At 38.9% G+C, this 16,288-nt stretch overlaps 1 protein-coding gene across 1 annotated transcript in view; it reads right to left on the bottom strand.

Moving 5' to 3' along the window:
• LOC100345702 (WD repeat-containing protein 64) overlaps window positions 1-16,288 on the bottom strand; it is a 161,644-nt gene extending 145,356 nt beyond the window's left edge. The window contains exons 1-3 of the mRNA XM_008268195.5: window positions 16,016-16,288; window positions 11,170-11,300; window positions 3,273-3,375 (exon numbers count right to left, since the gene is read on the bottom strand). Of these exons, the coding sequence (XP_008266417.4) occupies window positions 3,273-3,375; window positions 11,170-11,300; window positions 16,016-16,160 (379 nt within the window). The 5' untranslated portion in view covers window positions 16,161-16,288. The remainder of the gene's footprint in view (window positions 1-3,272; window positions 3,376-11,169; window positions 11,301-16,015) is intronic.

Raw genomic sequence — 16,288 nt, 5'->3', positions numbered from 1 at the left:
ATGATTTATAGATACAAGTCTAAGAACATAATGATACTCCCTTCCTCCCTCCCTCTCACCCTCCTACTTTTATCTTTTTTCTACCTTTTTTTTTAGTTTTTGAGAGAATGTATTTTAATTTACATCACAGTAAAAATTTTAGCATGTCTTAAGAATCCTTTCTTCAAACTGGCACCATTATGGCTTACACAGAATAAAAACCCAATATTCTCTCAGGCTTTCCAGTATAAAACAATGAAAGTGCTTCAATACTGTTATTAAGGCTGTGTTTGGGGGCCCAACATTGTGGCATAACAGGGTAAGCTGCAACCTGTGAGGCCAGCATCCCATATGGGCATTGGTTTGAGCCCCAGCTACTCCACTTCCAATTCTGCTCCCTGCTAATGTGCCTGAGAAAGCAGCAGAGGATGGCCCAAGTGCTTGGACCCATGCACCCACATGTCTGAGACCCAGAAGAAATTCCTGGCTCCTGGCTCCCGGCTCCTGGCTCCTGGCTTCAGGCTGGCCAGCCCCAGCCATTACGATGGTTTGAGGTGTGAACCAGCAGATGGAAGATGTCGCCCCATCTCTCTGTGGAACTCTACCTTTCAAATAAAAAAAAAAATGTTTAAAAAGGCTTTGTTTGAACTTTGTGCCTTTTGAAACACTAGACACTTGCATGTTTCTATGCTGAGGTACTGAATGATAAAGCCATATATATACATTTTTTTAAAGATTTATTTATTTATTTGAAAGTCAGAGTTACACAGAAAGAGAAGGAGAGGCAGAGAGAGAGAAGTCTTCCATTCACTGGTTCATTCTCCAATTGGCCGCAATGGCCAGGGCTGCGCCGCTCCAAAGCCAGGAGCTTCTTCCAGGTCTCCCATGCAGGTGCAGGAGCCCAAGGACATGAGCCATCTTCTACTGCTTTCCCAGGCCATAGCAGAGCGCTGGATCAGAAGTGGAGCAGCCGGGTCTCGAACCAGCACCCATGTGGGATGCCAGTACTGCAGGCAGAGGCCTTACCTGCTACACCACAGCGCCAGTCCTGAGCCATATATATTTACTGGACTTCTGGGGTGATCTGATCTTTATAGCTGTAAACTCTTAGGGAAATCAAGTGAACAAATCTCTTATTCTAGTGTTACCACCCTCAGGCATCTCACTAGAGAAGATACTGCCATCCAAAGGGTACAGATTTGTTTTGTGGATTAGGAGCATGAGTAATTCTTACTCTTTTCTTGCACAAGTCCCAGGTGGATATATAGAACATCATCAGATACACTTAATAATTAATCTTAATAATTAATGTCTGCGGTATTACAATGTCCTGGAGCAGGGTGGAGTAGAGGAGAGGATAATGAACAGGTAAAAACGGTCTAAGAGGGCTCCTCACTGGTCAGAATGAAGAAATGGTTGAGACACTTGGTCGTATTCCAAGTCACCATCATTCTCTCTGCTCCTGTTTCTTCCTCAGAATAGACTGTTTTCAAATCAGAATCACATTTAATGTGTAACTCATATCATGTCTCTCCTCTACCCATAGCCCTTTTGTGGCTTTTTGTCTCATTCACAAGGTCCTAGGCAATGTCCTCCTGCCCACTGCGGCCTCGCCAGCCTCACCTTCTAGTTTCAACCCCCATGAGTTCTACTCCTCCTTGTGGTGTGCTCTTTCACATCTTCCAGGGCTTGCTTTGCTTTCTCAGTGGCATCTTCCCTGGCCACTGTTGATACCACGTTCCCACTCTCCAAATCAACTGCTCCTTCCCACACTCCTGCTTTATTTTTCTCCACAAACTGCTTACTTTATTTTTATTTCCTACAGCATTTATGACCATCTGGTATCCTGCATATTTTTTTTGATTTTTTTTTGTTTTGTTTTTGTTGTCTCTGTCTCTCCTCGTTAGAACATAAACTCTTATTTTGTTTCTATTTTTTTATTGGAAAATACTTTAAAGAATTCAGAAAAGAATAAAGAACAGTTAGATTATCACACAATTTAACTCTTGGGAGTAGTTGTTTGGCCTAGCAGTTAAGATGTATCTGAGTTTGCATTCTAGCTCTGGCTCCTGACTCGTTTCCTGCTAATGCAGATACTGGAAGGCAGTGGTCATGGCTCAAGTCACTGGGTTCCTGCTATCCCTGTGGGAGATCTGGATCATATTTCTGTCTCCTGTCTCCTGGCTTTGACCCAGGTCCAACACCAACCATTTAGGGAGTAGACAAAGGGATAGGAATGTAATTCTCTCTCTCTCTCTCTCTCTCTCTCTCTCTCTCTCTCAGATAGATAGATAGATAGATAGATAAAATTTTAAAAAGGAATGTGAACTCTATGAGGTGAGGAATTTATGTCTGTTCCCGCCCCACATTGTAGACCACAAAAATATTTGTTAAGTGCTAAATGAATGATAAAACCTAACTACCATCTAGAAAAACACTCCCAAGGTTCTAATTTAGGATGTTGGCAGCATCTCTCTCTCACTCACTAGTCCTTCCTCAGCTCAGCAGTGGTGACATCAGTACAACCAGCTGTGTTTGTTCTTGGGTCATAGTTCCCACAACCAAAAACTGGGCACTGATGATGCCTATGACTGGGCCAAGGGAAGGGCAGGATAAAACTGGACTTAGTTCATAAAGGACTAAAATGCTGCAAGATTGGAAAAGATTCAAGAGTTTGCCTGTTTTCTTCCCAAACTTCTCCCACCCTGCATGAAAGAGAAAATGAAGGAAATGCAAAGTGTCAATAGCAGAGAGTTATGTGAGTTCCCAGAACCTAAGCTCCACTTTGACAGTAAATGACTGTGAACTGGAGCCTTCCTAACAGGAGAGAACACACTTCCATGACTGGCCCAGACTCACAGCTTTAGGGATTTAAGGCAAACCTTTACACTAATATAATCAAAGGCAGATGAGCACATGGGGAGGAGGCCTAACTAGTGAAAACTTAAATTAAGAATACTTTAAAAACAAACATGATTTTATTTTATATTGGAGGATAATTAAAATACTGCCGCCTAGAAGTTTGAGTTCTGAGCCTTTCAGGAAAATATGAGTTTGTCCCCTCATACTTCCTAGTTAGTGTCCTTCAGAGAAATGATAATATTTCAGCTTCAACAGCAGGTGCAGTTTCTTCTGATACTTCAGCTAGAACTGTCACTTTACCCTTTATACTGCAAAGTATTGAGCAAGTAAATAAAATGAAAAGTGATTCTATGGAAACACCATGTTCACAATATTTATATTTGAGACAAAAATACAATAGCATACACTAATTTGGAAGGGAAATTTGTCACCTGCAATTTTAACTCGTTGTTTTCTGGAGACCAGGAAAATCAAATTTTCTTCATCCATCTTTGAAGAAAGAGCATCTTTTTCATTGGAGAAATATCCAAAGATCTGAAATCCCAAACAACACACATTAACATGACATTTTATGTTGAAATGGGCTGTAAAATAAGAGTTTATATAGACTGAATTTAAAGTCAAATTTGGATTAACTACCTACACTTTGCTTCATAAACATAGGATATTCCTCATACTAAAAGGAGGCAGTTTAATATATTCAACAAAATGAATACTGATGGAGCATTCGATGTGAGTGGTCGCTGATTTTTCTTTCAAATAGAAGAATCGATGTACCAGGTTGATGTGCTTTCTCAAACTGACACATCAGTTCAGGAACTGGTACTGATTTGGAAATCAAATCAGCCTTCACAAGGCAGGGCCCCAGATAAGAACCTTGACACAGAATTTGGCCACTCTCAAATGACTCTTCTTCAGAATTTGCCTCCTTTCTCTTTCCCATTTTACTGCCTTTTCCATTCAGGGTTCAGACATGTTCATATCTCTCCCATCTTAAAAACAAAAATTACAATATAGCTTCCAAACTCAAAATAGGTAATCCTGAGGCCTTTTCTTACTTTCCCCAAGCTGCCTTCTCCAAATGCTCCTACCTCCTGAAATTGCCAGTTTGAATTCATCTTATGGCTACACATTATCTATTTTTTTTAAAGATTTATTTTGTTTTACTTGAGAGTCAGATTTACACAAAGAGAGGAAAGGCAGAGAGAGAGAGAGAGGTCTTCCATCTGTTGGTTCACTCCCCAATTGGCCTCAACGGCCGGAGCTGCGCCGATCCAAAGCCAGGAGCCTGGAGCTTCTTCCAGGTCTCCCACGCGGGTGTAGGGGTCCAAGGACTTGGGCCATCCTCTACCACTTTCCCAGGCCATAGCAGAGAGCGAGATTGGAAGAGGAGCAGCCGAGACTAGAACCGGTGCCCATAGGGGATGCAGCGCTTCAGGCCAGGGCGTTAACCCACTGTGCCACAATGCAGGCCCCTATCTGTTGTTTCTAACAACAGACACACAGTGTGTGAACTTGACATTTTCCTCTCTGTGTTAGTTATCTATGGCTACCAAAACAGATCAACACAAAGATAGTGACTTAAAACAATGTCTGTTGGTTCACAGTTCTGCAGAACTCACTGGTGTAAAATCAAGGTGTTTGTAGAGATAAGTTGTTTACTGGAGACACTGGGGGAAGACTCTGCTTGGGCATTCATTGAGGTTGTTGGCTTGAGGTATATTTCCTTGCCGGATGACCTTACTGGTTATAAACTAGGACTGCCGTTTGTTCCTAGAGGCCTCTATTCATTCTGAGTACATGGGTCCATATATCTCAGCAACAGCAAGAGAGCTTAAAGCTCTCTTTATACTTGGATTCTCTTTTCTACCTCCCAGGAGTTGCAATTACATTGGATTCACCTAGATAATCCTGGATGACCTCCCTATTTGAAGATTAACTAATTAGTATCTAATTTTTTTCTGTAATGGCCCTTCACAGCATTACCTAGATTAGTATTTAATTGCCCAACCAGGAGACAAGAATCTTGGAGGAGAGGAATACCTTTAGAATTATATCAAACTGCAAGCATTCTACATTGGAGTGCCTGGGTTCTGTTCTCAGATCCAGCTCCTGATACCAGTTTCCAACCAATGCAGACCCTGAGAGACTGTATTGTATCAAGTCACTGGGTTCCTGCCGCCCACATGGGAGACCTGAATTGAATTTATGGCTCCTGGCTCCAGCCCCAGCTCAGCCTTGGAAGTTGCAGGCATTTGGGGAGTGAACCAGCAAATGAGCTGCCTCTGTCTCTCTCTGTGTGTCTCTATGTCTATCAAATAATTTTTAAAAAGAATTCTTATCACATCCTCATTTTATAAACGCTACTCAGTACAACTTAAATTACACAGAATATAACAAAAAGTTGATAATGCTAGCTGCAAATTTATCCTGAAATAGAGTAAAATAATAATTTTCAGATATTAATGTGAAATGACAGTGGGAATCATGGTTCTTCATTTCTATGCTAATGACTTAAAGAACTCCAGAGAACATGTGCTGTCATCTAATTTGAAATAATGTGCCATATGTCTGTGACACTTAGCCTCAAAGAGAAGTGTATAGTAGATTAACCAGATTTGTAACATTTATGTAATTTTTTTGGAGATCATGACAATGTTTATGTTAAAAATCTGAAAACAGCTGTGAGAAGTCAAGAGGCAATGCCCTTTGGGAGGCATAACTAGATGCTTTAGGACTTGGGCAGGAGTCTAAATCCTGGTTCTACTGTCTACTAGTCACATGACCACAGGCAACTCCCTTAGTTTCTCTGTGCCTGATTTTTCCATATCTGGAAAAATAGAGATAATCAGTAATAACCCCATCTTATGCCTTTTTCTAAGAATTAACTAGAGAAGTAAAAGATTAGAGTACTTTGTAGTTAGGAAGATGAGGAAATACTTTGATTATACCGAGTACCAGGAAGGAGCTCAATCATGTCAACATTTGAGTAATTGTATTTCCCACTTTTTCCAGAGATGGAACTCAGGAGGCATCCTTGCCAGTTTAAAATTGCCCACTAAGCACTGTTGTTGCCTGTGTAGGCAACACATCAGTCATGCACTTAATCATTCATATATTTTATAATCAAACATATGTAGGAGATATGTGCTATTGTGCAGGACACCTGTTCTTAAGGATATGTTTTTGCTACTTTCATTTGAAATGGCACAATATTGAAATGCTTGCCAACAATAGCTTTCAAAGGATACTAAAAATATCAAATTACTAACATTTCTTGAGGAAAAGCTTATTATATTATACAGATAAACTACTACAGAAGATACGATTAAAAGTTTACATTTTGAAAATGTGCTTATTTATTTGGATGGCACACACACAGAGAGAGAGAGAGACAGAATCTTCCATCTGCTGGATCACTCCTCAAATGCCTGCAACGGCCGAGGCTAGGTGAAGTCAAAACCAGAGCCAGGAACTCCATCCAGGTCTCTCATGTGGGAGGTAGGAACCTAACTATTTGGGCCATTATCTGCTGCCTCCCAAGCACAGTAGCAGGAATCTGGATCAGAAGGGTGAAGTATCTGAGACTAGAACTAGTCACTCCTACATGAAAATGTGGGCATTGCATATGGCAGCTTAGCCCCTGTGCCACAATATCCACCCCTACATTTTAAAAATAAATATTTCAAGCAAATATTGAGGTTGAAGAGCAGAAAATTTGTCCTCCTATAATGGACATTTGCCTCAAGGATCTCAAATTTCTCTCTCAACATTTTAAATTTCAGTAAAACAATTATACTTATGATACAATTTGAGTATTTTATGATTATTAGACATACTATGACTATTAAAGTATTAATTTTAATTATGCTATTTACAGGGCTTGCTCCATACTTCAAGTGACTCATCTTCTCCTATTTTTTTCTGATTACATAAGGAACACATGTTCATTATGGAACATATGGAGAAAATGAAAAGCAGACAGAGGAAAATAAAAACCTGTATGCAACTTACTTTTTAAGCCACCCTGGGACATTCTTTTCCTATTTTTGGAGTTAGCAAATGTAATTTTAGATTTATAATAATTCACTTTACATTCACTTTGTGGAAGGAACATAATTATAGGCATCTCATATGGTGTTACATTGTTCTTTGAATTAATTTGTACTATGCTACTGTGTTTATGAATTGCCCAACACCACTAACAAGGAATTGTAGGAAAAATAGATTGTAGCTGCACCACACTCTTCCACTGATTAGCTTTAACATATTTATTCAAACATAAGGCAATCACATTTCTTTACATCTAATATTTCTCATTGTAAGTGAAAAGAGCAATTCTAGGTGATGTTTTCCTTGAGTTCTAAGATTCCATTATTCTATGAATCTCAAGCTCTCCAAGTTCAATTGCATTCGCATCTAAAATCTAAGAAAAGGAAGTATAATCATGTGTGGTATTCCTATATCAGATTTACATTTGGAATCCAATGTGAACATCTGTGCCTGAATTAAAAAAAGTAAACCCAGTTCTTATTACCTGATAAGATTAAAGTCAGTTGATTAAAAAAATAAAAGCAAAGCCAAACAGGTGATCTGTCCTGAAATGAAGTTAATCTTTCAGCATTTGGATTTTACAGAAGACCAATCTGAAGTTCATAAAGGTTAGCTCCCATGCCTTGAAACAGAATGCCTGTTAGAGGCATTGGCACAGATAGTAAGGAAAATGACAAGTGCAATAAAAGAATACTGTTCTGTGTCATTTTCTCACACCTCAAGTGACTCTTTTTTTTAAGATTTATTTATTTACTTGAAAGAGTTACAGAGAGAGAGAAGGAGAGGCAGAGAGAGAGAGAGGTCTTCTATCTGCTGGTTCACTCCCTAATTGGCTACAATGACTGGAGCTGCGCCAATCTGAAGCCAGGAGCCAGGAGCTTCTTCCAGGTCTCCCACAAGGGTGTAGGGGCCCAAGGTCTTGGACCATCTTCTACTGCTTTCCCAGACCATAGCAGAGAGCTGGATCAGAAGTGGAGCAGCCAGGACTTGAACCACTGCCCATATGGGATGCCAGCACTGAAGATGTGGCTTTACCCACTACACCACAGCCTCAGCACCTCAGGTGATTCTTCACATACACACTGTGACCAGAGGCTGCTCACAGGACTTTCTATTAAACTCTCTTATGACTGATAGGAACCCAAGCTATGTGACAGGATAATGTCAAATGAAATTACTACATAGAGACTAAAACCTCACCAGCAATACCAAAACCGACTTTCTGAGAGGCTTTACATAAGTCATTTAACCCCTATGTGCTTCCTTTTCTTCATCTTTATGATTATTGTTGTTATTCTCTCTCATCAATACTTTGGGGCCATTGTGAAGATTAAATGAGAACCTGAAAGGGAGGTGCTTGAAAAAATGGAAGACATTTTACAAATGTAATAAGGTTGTGAGATTCTAACTGGAAAGGAAAAAAAAGGAGAAAGAGAGGAGCAGCTGTTGGAGAGAATGAGGTTCAATGTTTTCAGCTATATGACCAATATGTCTTTCATCACATTCAGAGGCCAAATTCTCTGTTACTATGTAACTCCATGTAAATGGATTTACAACAAAGTGCTGTGTCTCGTGTTGGCATTTTAGAGCACTGGTTTTCTGAAATTAAGTATAGTGTAGTATGAACATACTTCTCTAATTTCCAGATGTGCATAATTTTTCATGTTGATGTGAAACGTTTGTTTTACACATATTTTCATACATTTAGTGGCCCAAAATTATTGCATTTGAAATTCAAGAACATAAACCATTTATTGTGTGAGAAATATTCACTTGAAAAATAGGGAACAGTGAAGATGTGAGTATCTTAAAATCACATCTACTCAAAGATTAGTGACATAGAATTCAAGCTACAGATATGTAGCAGACTGTGCAAGCTGTTTATACAATGTCATAGAGCCAAGATCCTGGGGAAAAGTGAACTACACTGTACACTTCCATGATTTAGAGGGGAAACATAGGCTTTCTGTCTGTCTGTCTGTCTGTCTGTGTTGAGATAAGGTCACCAACTGTTTCACTGTTCACGTGATTCCTCCACACTCTCAATCTTTGGATGGCCAAGAGTTTTTCTTAAGAAACATATACGTATTCGTTTCCTGCTTGATTGAACCAGTAGGTTATAAAAACAAATCAGCCTCCCTTCCATTTGCAGTATTGCTTTTAGACCACTGCTCCTGGGACCCAGGCCTATTGAGCAGCTCTGTTCAATTGAACTTTCTGTGATGTTAGAAATACCCCACAATGTGTCTTCCTCAGTATGATAGCCACCAGTGACATGTGGATGCTGAGCACTTGAGATATAACTAATGCAATTGAGGAGCTGAATTTTTAAGTTAAATTAAATGTGAATAGCACAGGTGGCTAGTAGCTGCTGTCTGGACTGCCCAACTTTGGAGCATCTCAGTATAGTTCTTTCTAAGGGACCATTGTCTTTCAGGAGTTCATGCCAATGCTTTTAAATTATGCCCTACATTCCTGGGATCTCAGAATTCCCTGCCCAAAGTACTCATTTCCTACTCCCAGAGCCTATGAGACTGAACCCATGAAGGTAGAGTGCACATCACTGCACCCCTAGGTCTGAGAAATAGACAAGGAAAAGTATTGGTGAGCGTGAGAATGTGGAAGGCTGGGGTGTTCATAGGGTACATGCCTGGCTCCTCATGATGTGGGATGGAGCTACTAATGGCAAAGAAAGGAGGAGAGCCAGGAACATCTCTATCCTTGTCTTAATGTTTCACTGTAAAACTATAAGGAATATAAGAGGAAATTTTAAATTATGATCTAGATGTCCAGGACATTCTTATGGTATATTTTAAAGATTGGAGGATAGATATATTTACTTAGTAGTAAGCTGGATTTAAATTTTTAAAATATTTAGAATCATGGTATATTAGCCTCTATTTGTGGTTTTGCTCAAATTTAAGAGGAGGGCCTGCACATTTGACCTGTTTTGTAAAACTAGCTGATGGTAATAAAAATTTTGATATCACTTTATTCCAATAGGCATTTCTAAATGCACTGCCTAACTTGATCTATTTCATTGATCTGACATTTAAATGTGTGAATCTTAACCTTTGTTCTAATATGCTTGTGATCTTGGAGGACAATACTTCATGTCTAACTCTTTGCTGTCTTTGGAAATCAGAGACAAATCAGGCTATGGCACAGATAACTTAGCTATTCTTTTTCTTCAAAAAATAATTTGGAGTATTTCATGGCTAGTTCAATTAATTTTGTAGGATAAGGCAATCCTACAAAACCACTACCTCAAAGTCAGACTCCTATCAGATGTGTTTACCAGCAAAGAATGTCTTCACCGATCAGGAGGAATTCCTCCTCTGTCTATTTTGACAGGTTCTGTGATGTCCAAAAGAAATGCAATGTTAACCACATATGCAACTTAAAATATTTTTAGTAGCTACAAATTAAAAATGTAAAAAGAAACAAGTGAAATTAATTTTGATAATACATTTGATTTAATCCAGTATAACCAAAATGTAATTTTTACACATAATCAGTATAAAAAGTGAGATATCTTACAAATTTTCATAGTATATCCTTTTTTGTTTACAGTATTTTCCCAAAATAATTTTTCTGGGTTGGTTTTAGAGATTTGGGCTGTCTTTTATTATGGGTTTCCAATTTAATGTACTGGAATTTATGGAAATGTTCTTTTCAGATTAGTACATGTAAATTTTTGTGATGACCCCATAAGAGTTTGAGAGAGTTGTCTTTTCCTGCATCTTGGGTTCAAAACACCACTGGTACATATTTAACAGCCTGTTAAATGTGACAGTCAAGTTATCTAAATCTTTCTTTTTTACATATTATATCTATTGAGCTTTGAAGAAGAGCCAGATAAATTTAAATCCTTCAATTTTTTTAATAGTCAACATTATACCAATCAGACGACAACTCATGGACTGAAACAGGTGACCAATCCCAGTCTTTATATTAAGAATTTGTATACATTGACACTTTTGAAAAGAAGTATCTCATTTAGATAATAATGAAGGCCATTAAAAATTTGGTTGTTGTTAAGGACACTTATGGTGCTGCCAGTAGGCAGCTTAACTAAAAGTGTGTAAAAGTTGCTTAATAATAGTGCAGTTAAACAGCTACCTGGACAGTGACCACATCTTAAGGGGTGTAGCATTACAGTGTGTCCCGTTACAAATTGTGGATTTAAACCTTCTGGAAATAATATGATTTGATAATTTATGCTGAACAAAGAAAAATAATACTTGGATATATTATAAATATGAAAATGACTACCTCACACCAGTCTATAGGTGCATCAGGGTTTTTGCAGAGTTTCCTGTAAAAGCACTTCACATCTTGATTCTTCACTTCTGGACCAAAGATTTCCTGAACTGATGCATAAAACTTGTCATAATCAATTGCAGCTGCATTGGAAAAAGCACAAGTACATGCTCATCAAATTACAAGGACTATATTTTGTATTTCAGCTGCTTTTTATTAAGTTTAATTCATTTATTTGAAAGGCAGAGTTACAAGAGAAAGGAGAGACAAAGCGAGAACTTCCATCTGCTGGTTCACTCCCCAAATGGCCACAGCACCAGGGCTGGACTAGACTGAAACCAGGAGACTCCATCCGGATCTCCCACAAGGGTGGCAGAGGCCCAAGCACTTGAACCATTGTCTGCTGTTTTCCCAGGTGCATTATCAAGAAGCTGGATCTGAAGTGGAACTGCTGGGATATGAACCAGCATCCATAAGGGATGCTGGCATCACAAACTTAACCTGCTACACCACAATGCCTGTACCTCAGCTGTTTTTTCAATTTCATAGCATTCTATTTCTTTATTTTTTGCAACAAGATTTCTCTGAATTTCAAAGATCCTGTCTTTGGAAATATAACTAGACCTTTGGCTAAAATATTACTAAATCAGAGGAAAATCTTTTATTTTGGTGTTTCATGCTTTTTCTAACACTTTTGTTTTAGTGCATTGAGTAGTTTTGCTCAAGAATGCAAAGAGCTAATTTACTTCTTTCCTATTGTAAAAGTCTCACTAAGAGTTTGCTAGAATACATCTTAAGTAGAAGATAAAAGTGTGCAAAGAGCAGTTTATGGTTGGTTCTTACTGATTTTTTAACACTAGTAAACATGAGTATTCAATCCTTGAATTTTTATTTTGCTGAGTTTGATCATTCCCTGGAGAAAAATTATTGAAACTGAGAATAAACGGGGTGGGGGCAGAACTGTGGAGTAGTAGGTAAAGCCACCACCTGCAGTGCCGGCATCCCATATGGGCACAAGTTCAAGTCCCATCTGCTTCACTTCCAATCCAGCTCTCTGCTATAGCCTGGGAAAACAGTAGAAGATGGCCCGAGTCCTTGGGCCGCTGCACCCACGTGAGAGACTCGGAAGAAGTTGCTGGCTCCTGGCTTCGGATTGGTGTAGCTCCAGCCATTGCGGCCATTTGGGGAGTGAATCAGCAGATGGAAGACCTCTCTCTCTGCCTCTCCTTCTATCTCTGTGTAATTCTGACTTTCAAATAAATAAATCTTTAAAAAAAGAATAAAAAGGGATCACTCAAATTGTATAGATAAGATTAGATTCTTTAATTAACAAAAATTTACTGAGCATGTGCTATGTGTCAGAACCGAGCTAGACCTTGGACTTGGAAAACTAGATAATAAGATAGTTGCCCTCAGGAAGTTTATATTCTAATGGGGAAAATCAGAAAATTAACAAGAGAGCAAACAAATTACTTACAGATTGTGACATTTAAAGTGGATTAATAAACACTGACATTAAATTGCTAGTTATCTAAGTATAAAGCAAAAAAGGAATATTGGACAAAAGAACGTGTGGCAACTTTCTGGGATCCTAAAAATGTTCCCTATCTCATTCATGGCTACAACTATGCTCACCAGTATTCAAATTTATGAAGCTACATATTTAATATTAGGTCACTTTACAGCTTTTCTGTATGTATGTTATACGTCAGTAACAAAGTAAAAATACATGTCATTATAGAATGAGATAAGTGAAAGGAAGGAAACCAATGAAGAGCTATAAGATGGATGGCAGTGGACTTCTGGGACACATCTCTAAGGAAGTGGGTATGAAAATTAAATTGACAAATGATAGCAAAAAGGAGCCATGTAGAAATCCCATCAGAGCATTTGGGCAGAGGCTGGCAAACACAGACCTCTGGAAAGAGGTGAACGTGTTCTGGGAAGGTCAGTGAGGATGGAATATAGCTGAGACTGGGAAATTGCTGTAAGGTGAGACCAGAGATGAATGAGGGCTGAAATGGAGTCAGAAGTTGGGATTTTACTGTAAAGGTGATGGAAAGCTTTCACTGGAAGCTTTTATGAAAGGAAATGACACAATCTGACTTTTTTTTTCTTTTTTTTTTCTTTTTTCTTTTTTTTTTTTTTTTTTTTTTTTTTTTTTGCTAAAGCACACTGCTGCTGAGAGGAGCTATTGCATTAGAGGTTTGGGCAAGGGTGATACCTAGGGCAATCATATATGCTGGGCTGCCATCAGAAAGTCTCATTTATGCCCATTTCCCAATTTAGCAACCTCTTTTGGGTGATAAGTGATACATGAAAGTGTCCCCAGTTGGATGGTAAGTGATGTAAGAATCCTAGAGATAGAGTGTAAATAGTGAGACACGGTGGGACATAGAATTGCAAGGCCCTAGTGTTTCAAGCACTCACAGATGAATGGTCTGGGAGAAGGGGCAGGAATGATCATGTCCAATTATATGTCAATTTCAGCAGGTAAAATGCAGCAAGTAACTCCTTAAGATGGTAATAAAGTACATGGGCAGTGCTGAGTATGAGTTTGCTTAAGGGAAATTTGGAATATTTTACAAAGAGTTTACATTTGGTTTGAGTCTTGTATGATGAGCAAGAGAACAGATATTTACAGGAGTATACACACACTGGAAGAAATGAACTCCATGTTAGGTGAATGATGTATGTAAAATCAGTTTGCTAATACTGAAAAGTGCATATTATGACAGAAGATTCAGGCTAAGATGATTTTGAATGGCGCTGAGTACCAAGTTAGCATATATGGGTTTTAGAGGTGAGCTAGTATGCTTTCAACAGAAGTATAGAGAAAGAAAAAACTCTTGGCCAGAAGAGTGCTATGTGAAAAGGTTGTAGTATAACAGAGGAAGACACAATAACATAACATAACTGGTGTTGGAAACAAGGTAGATGGTGTTCATAAACTGAGAAAGGACACAAGGGACAAAGCTCAAAGAGAAAAAGTGACAAATAAAGAAAGAACAAAAACAGGGAAAAATATGAGAGCAGATGCAGGAAGAAGAGGTTTTTTTGTTTTGTTTTGTTTTGTTTGTTTGTTGTTTTCAAATCAGAAGCAGCTAACAGTGCTAATGCAGTAACAATGGCCAAAGTGAGATGGAAAAGTGAAAACAATTAATTGAATTTGGCAACCATATTAAGTTACCAAATACCTGGGTAAAAGCATTCTCAGCAAAAAGATTAGGGAAACCAGACTCAAGTACATTGACAATTAGGTGGTGATGCCATGCGGAGAAATTCAGTGCAAAAGCAAAGGAGAGACATGGTCATGACTTGAATGGAAGAGAAAGTCAAGATCAGAACACTTGAGTGTAGTTTTAGATTAAGAAGACAAAGGCAGCATAAAAGGAGATTGCAGCAAAGTGATAGTGTAGCATTGGAAGGGTGAGAGAAGAAAACAAAGACAGGTGTTCCTAGTGATGGGGAATTAGAGGTGGAGGAGGGACAGTTTGAGAAAATTCTGTGTCTTGTCTTGCTTTCTCTTGTGAAGCAGAAAGATTAGCTCAGAGAGGTAAAAACAAATTGACAGTGAAATTTTTGTTGAGCAGCCCAGCCAAGCTGAAACTCACCTAAGAGTGTGTATCTCAAAGGTCTAAGTCTTAGCTCTAACACTTCAAAGTTGAGTGACTCAAGCAGATGACTGTATCTCCTATCTTTTCTTTCCTTTTTTAAATGATATTATTTTATTTATTTGAGCGGTAGATTTACAGGCAGTGAGAGGAAGGGACAAAGAGAAAGGTCTTCCATCCACTGGTTCACTCCCGAAATGGCCACAATGGCTGGAGTTTAGCCTATTCGAAGCCAGGAGCTAGGAGCTTCTTCCAGGTCTCCCTCATGGGTGCAGGGGCCCAAGCACTTGGGCCATCTTCTATTGCTTTCCCAGGCCACAGCAGAGAGCTGGATCAGAGGAGGAGCAGCTGGGACTAGAACTGGTGTCCATATGGGATGCCAGTGCCACAGGCGGACGATTAACCTACTGTGCCACAGCACCTGCCCCCTCCTATCTTTTCACAAATAAAATGGACACAATAGCAATACAAATTTTTGTCTATTCAAACTATCATGTAAATTGACTTATATTTATAAAAATGCCTTAGAAATTATTAGACTATTCAAATAATACCAGGCACATCAATAAACTGGCCATAGCATCCCGTTAGCAGTTATGTGGGTACTGCTCCTTTTATTGAAACAGAAAGACTTCTGTTAGTCTTTTACTCTGCTGTTCATCTGTTATTCTCAAAAGCCACTCACTGCAAAACTCCCCTTGAATGCTGGCCATGGTGCCATACTTTAAGCTCTACATCAGATTCTCTGTTGCTCTTATTCTTGGTAGACCACCATCCACACCATTCCCCTTACTTTGGCACATTCCAGTCATTCCTGCTTAGAGACATGAGGAGTGGCCCAGACAATGGAGTCATGGTGAAGCAGGTCACTTTGTGCTACTTAGGAAAGACTGTACAATCTCATGATACCCTTAGGTAAAGAAGTGGCAGATGGTACACATGGCTTGCCAATGCCAACTATACTCCATTGAGAGGCCAAATTAACTGGAACCAAATGGTAGAGTTCACAGAACTCTGAGATGTCATTTAATGCAATCCTCCAATTGTACAATGGAGGCAGCTGTAGTTTAGAGAAGTGAATAAAGCTTCTTCAGTCTATTTGACTATTTAAGAGACAGAAATTGAGGAGTTCTGAAGACCCGCTATGCAGCTTCTTTGCTGCTAAGCTATATTGCTGTTCTCTGATGATTTGAAATGTTCCCGAGTTCTAATCTTCAAACCCAGCTGGACTTCACTAAACTTACCTTCTTTTTGAATAAATAAGCCTGCTCTTTCTTCTTTTTTCTGGATTGCTGTCTGCTCAATCAATTTTTCAAATTCATTCAAGGCTGTTTTGAAATTGCTACTCTGAGGTGTAGCACTGTAATACTTTTCTTCCCTTATATCCATTGAATAAAAGTAATCTTATTTCTGCACAAAGCACTGCAAATTTGCCAACATGGAAAACCTTCCAGTTGTTACATTGCCTCCAGGCTGTCTTAGTTTTGGCCACCAGAATGTTAAAAGGGACTTGGTTC

The sequence above is a fragment of the Oryctolagus cuniculus genome, chromosome 13 (assembly GCF_051225735.1).
Source record: "Oryctolagus cuniculus isolate XC-2025 breed Fujian yellow rabbit chromosome 13, ASM5122573v1, whole genome shotgun sequence".
NCBI lineage: Eukaryota > Metazoa > Chordata > Mammalia > Lagomorpha > Leporidae > Oryctolagus > Oryctolagus cuniculus.
Note: the sequence above shows the minus strand (reverse complement) of the source record. Positions and strands in the feature narration are given on the sequence as shown.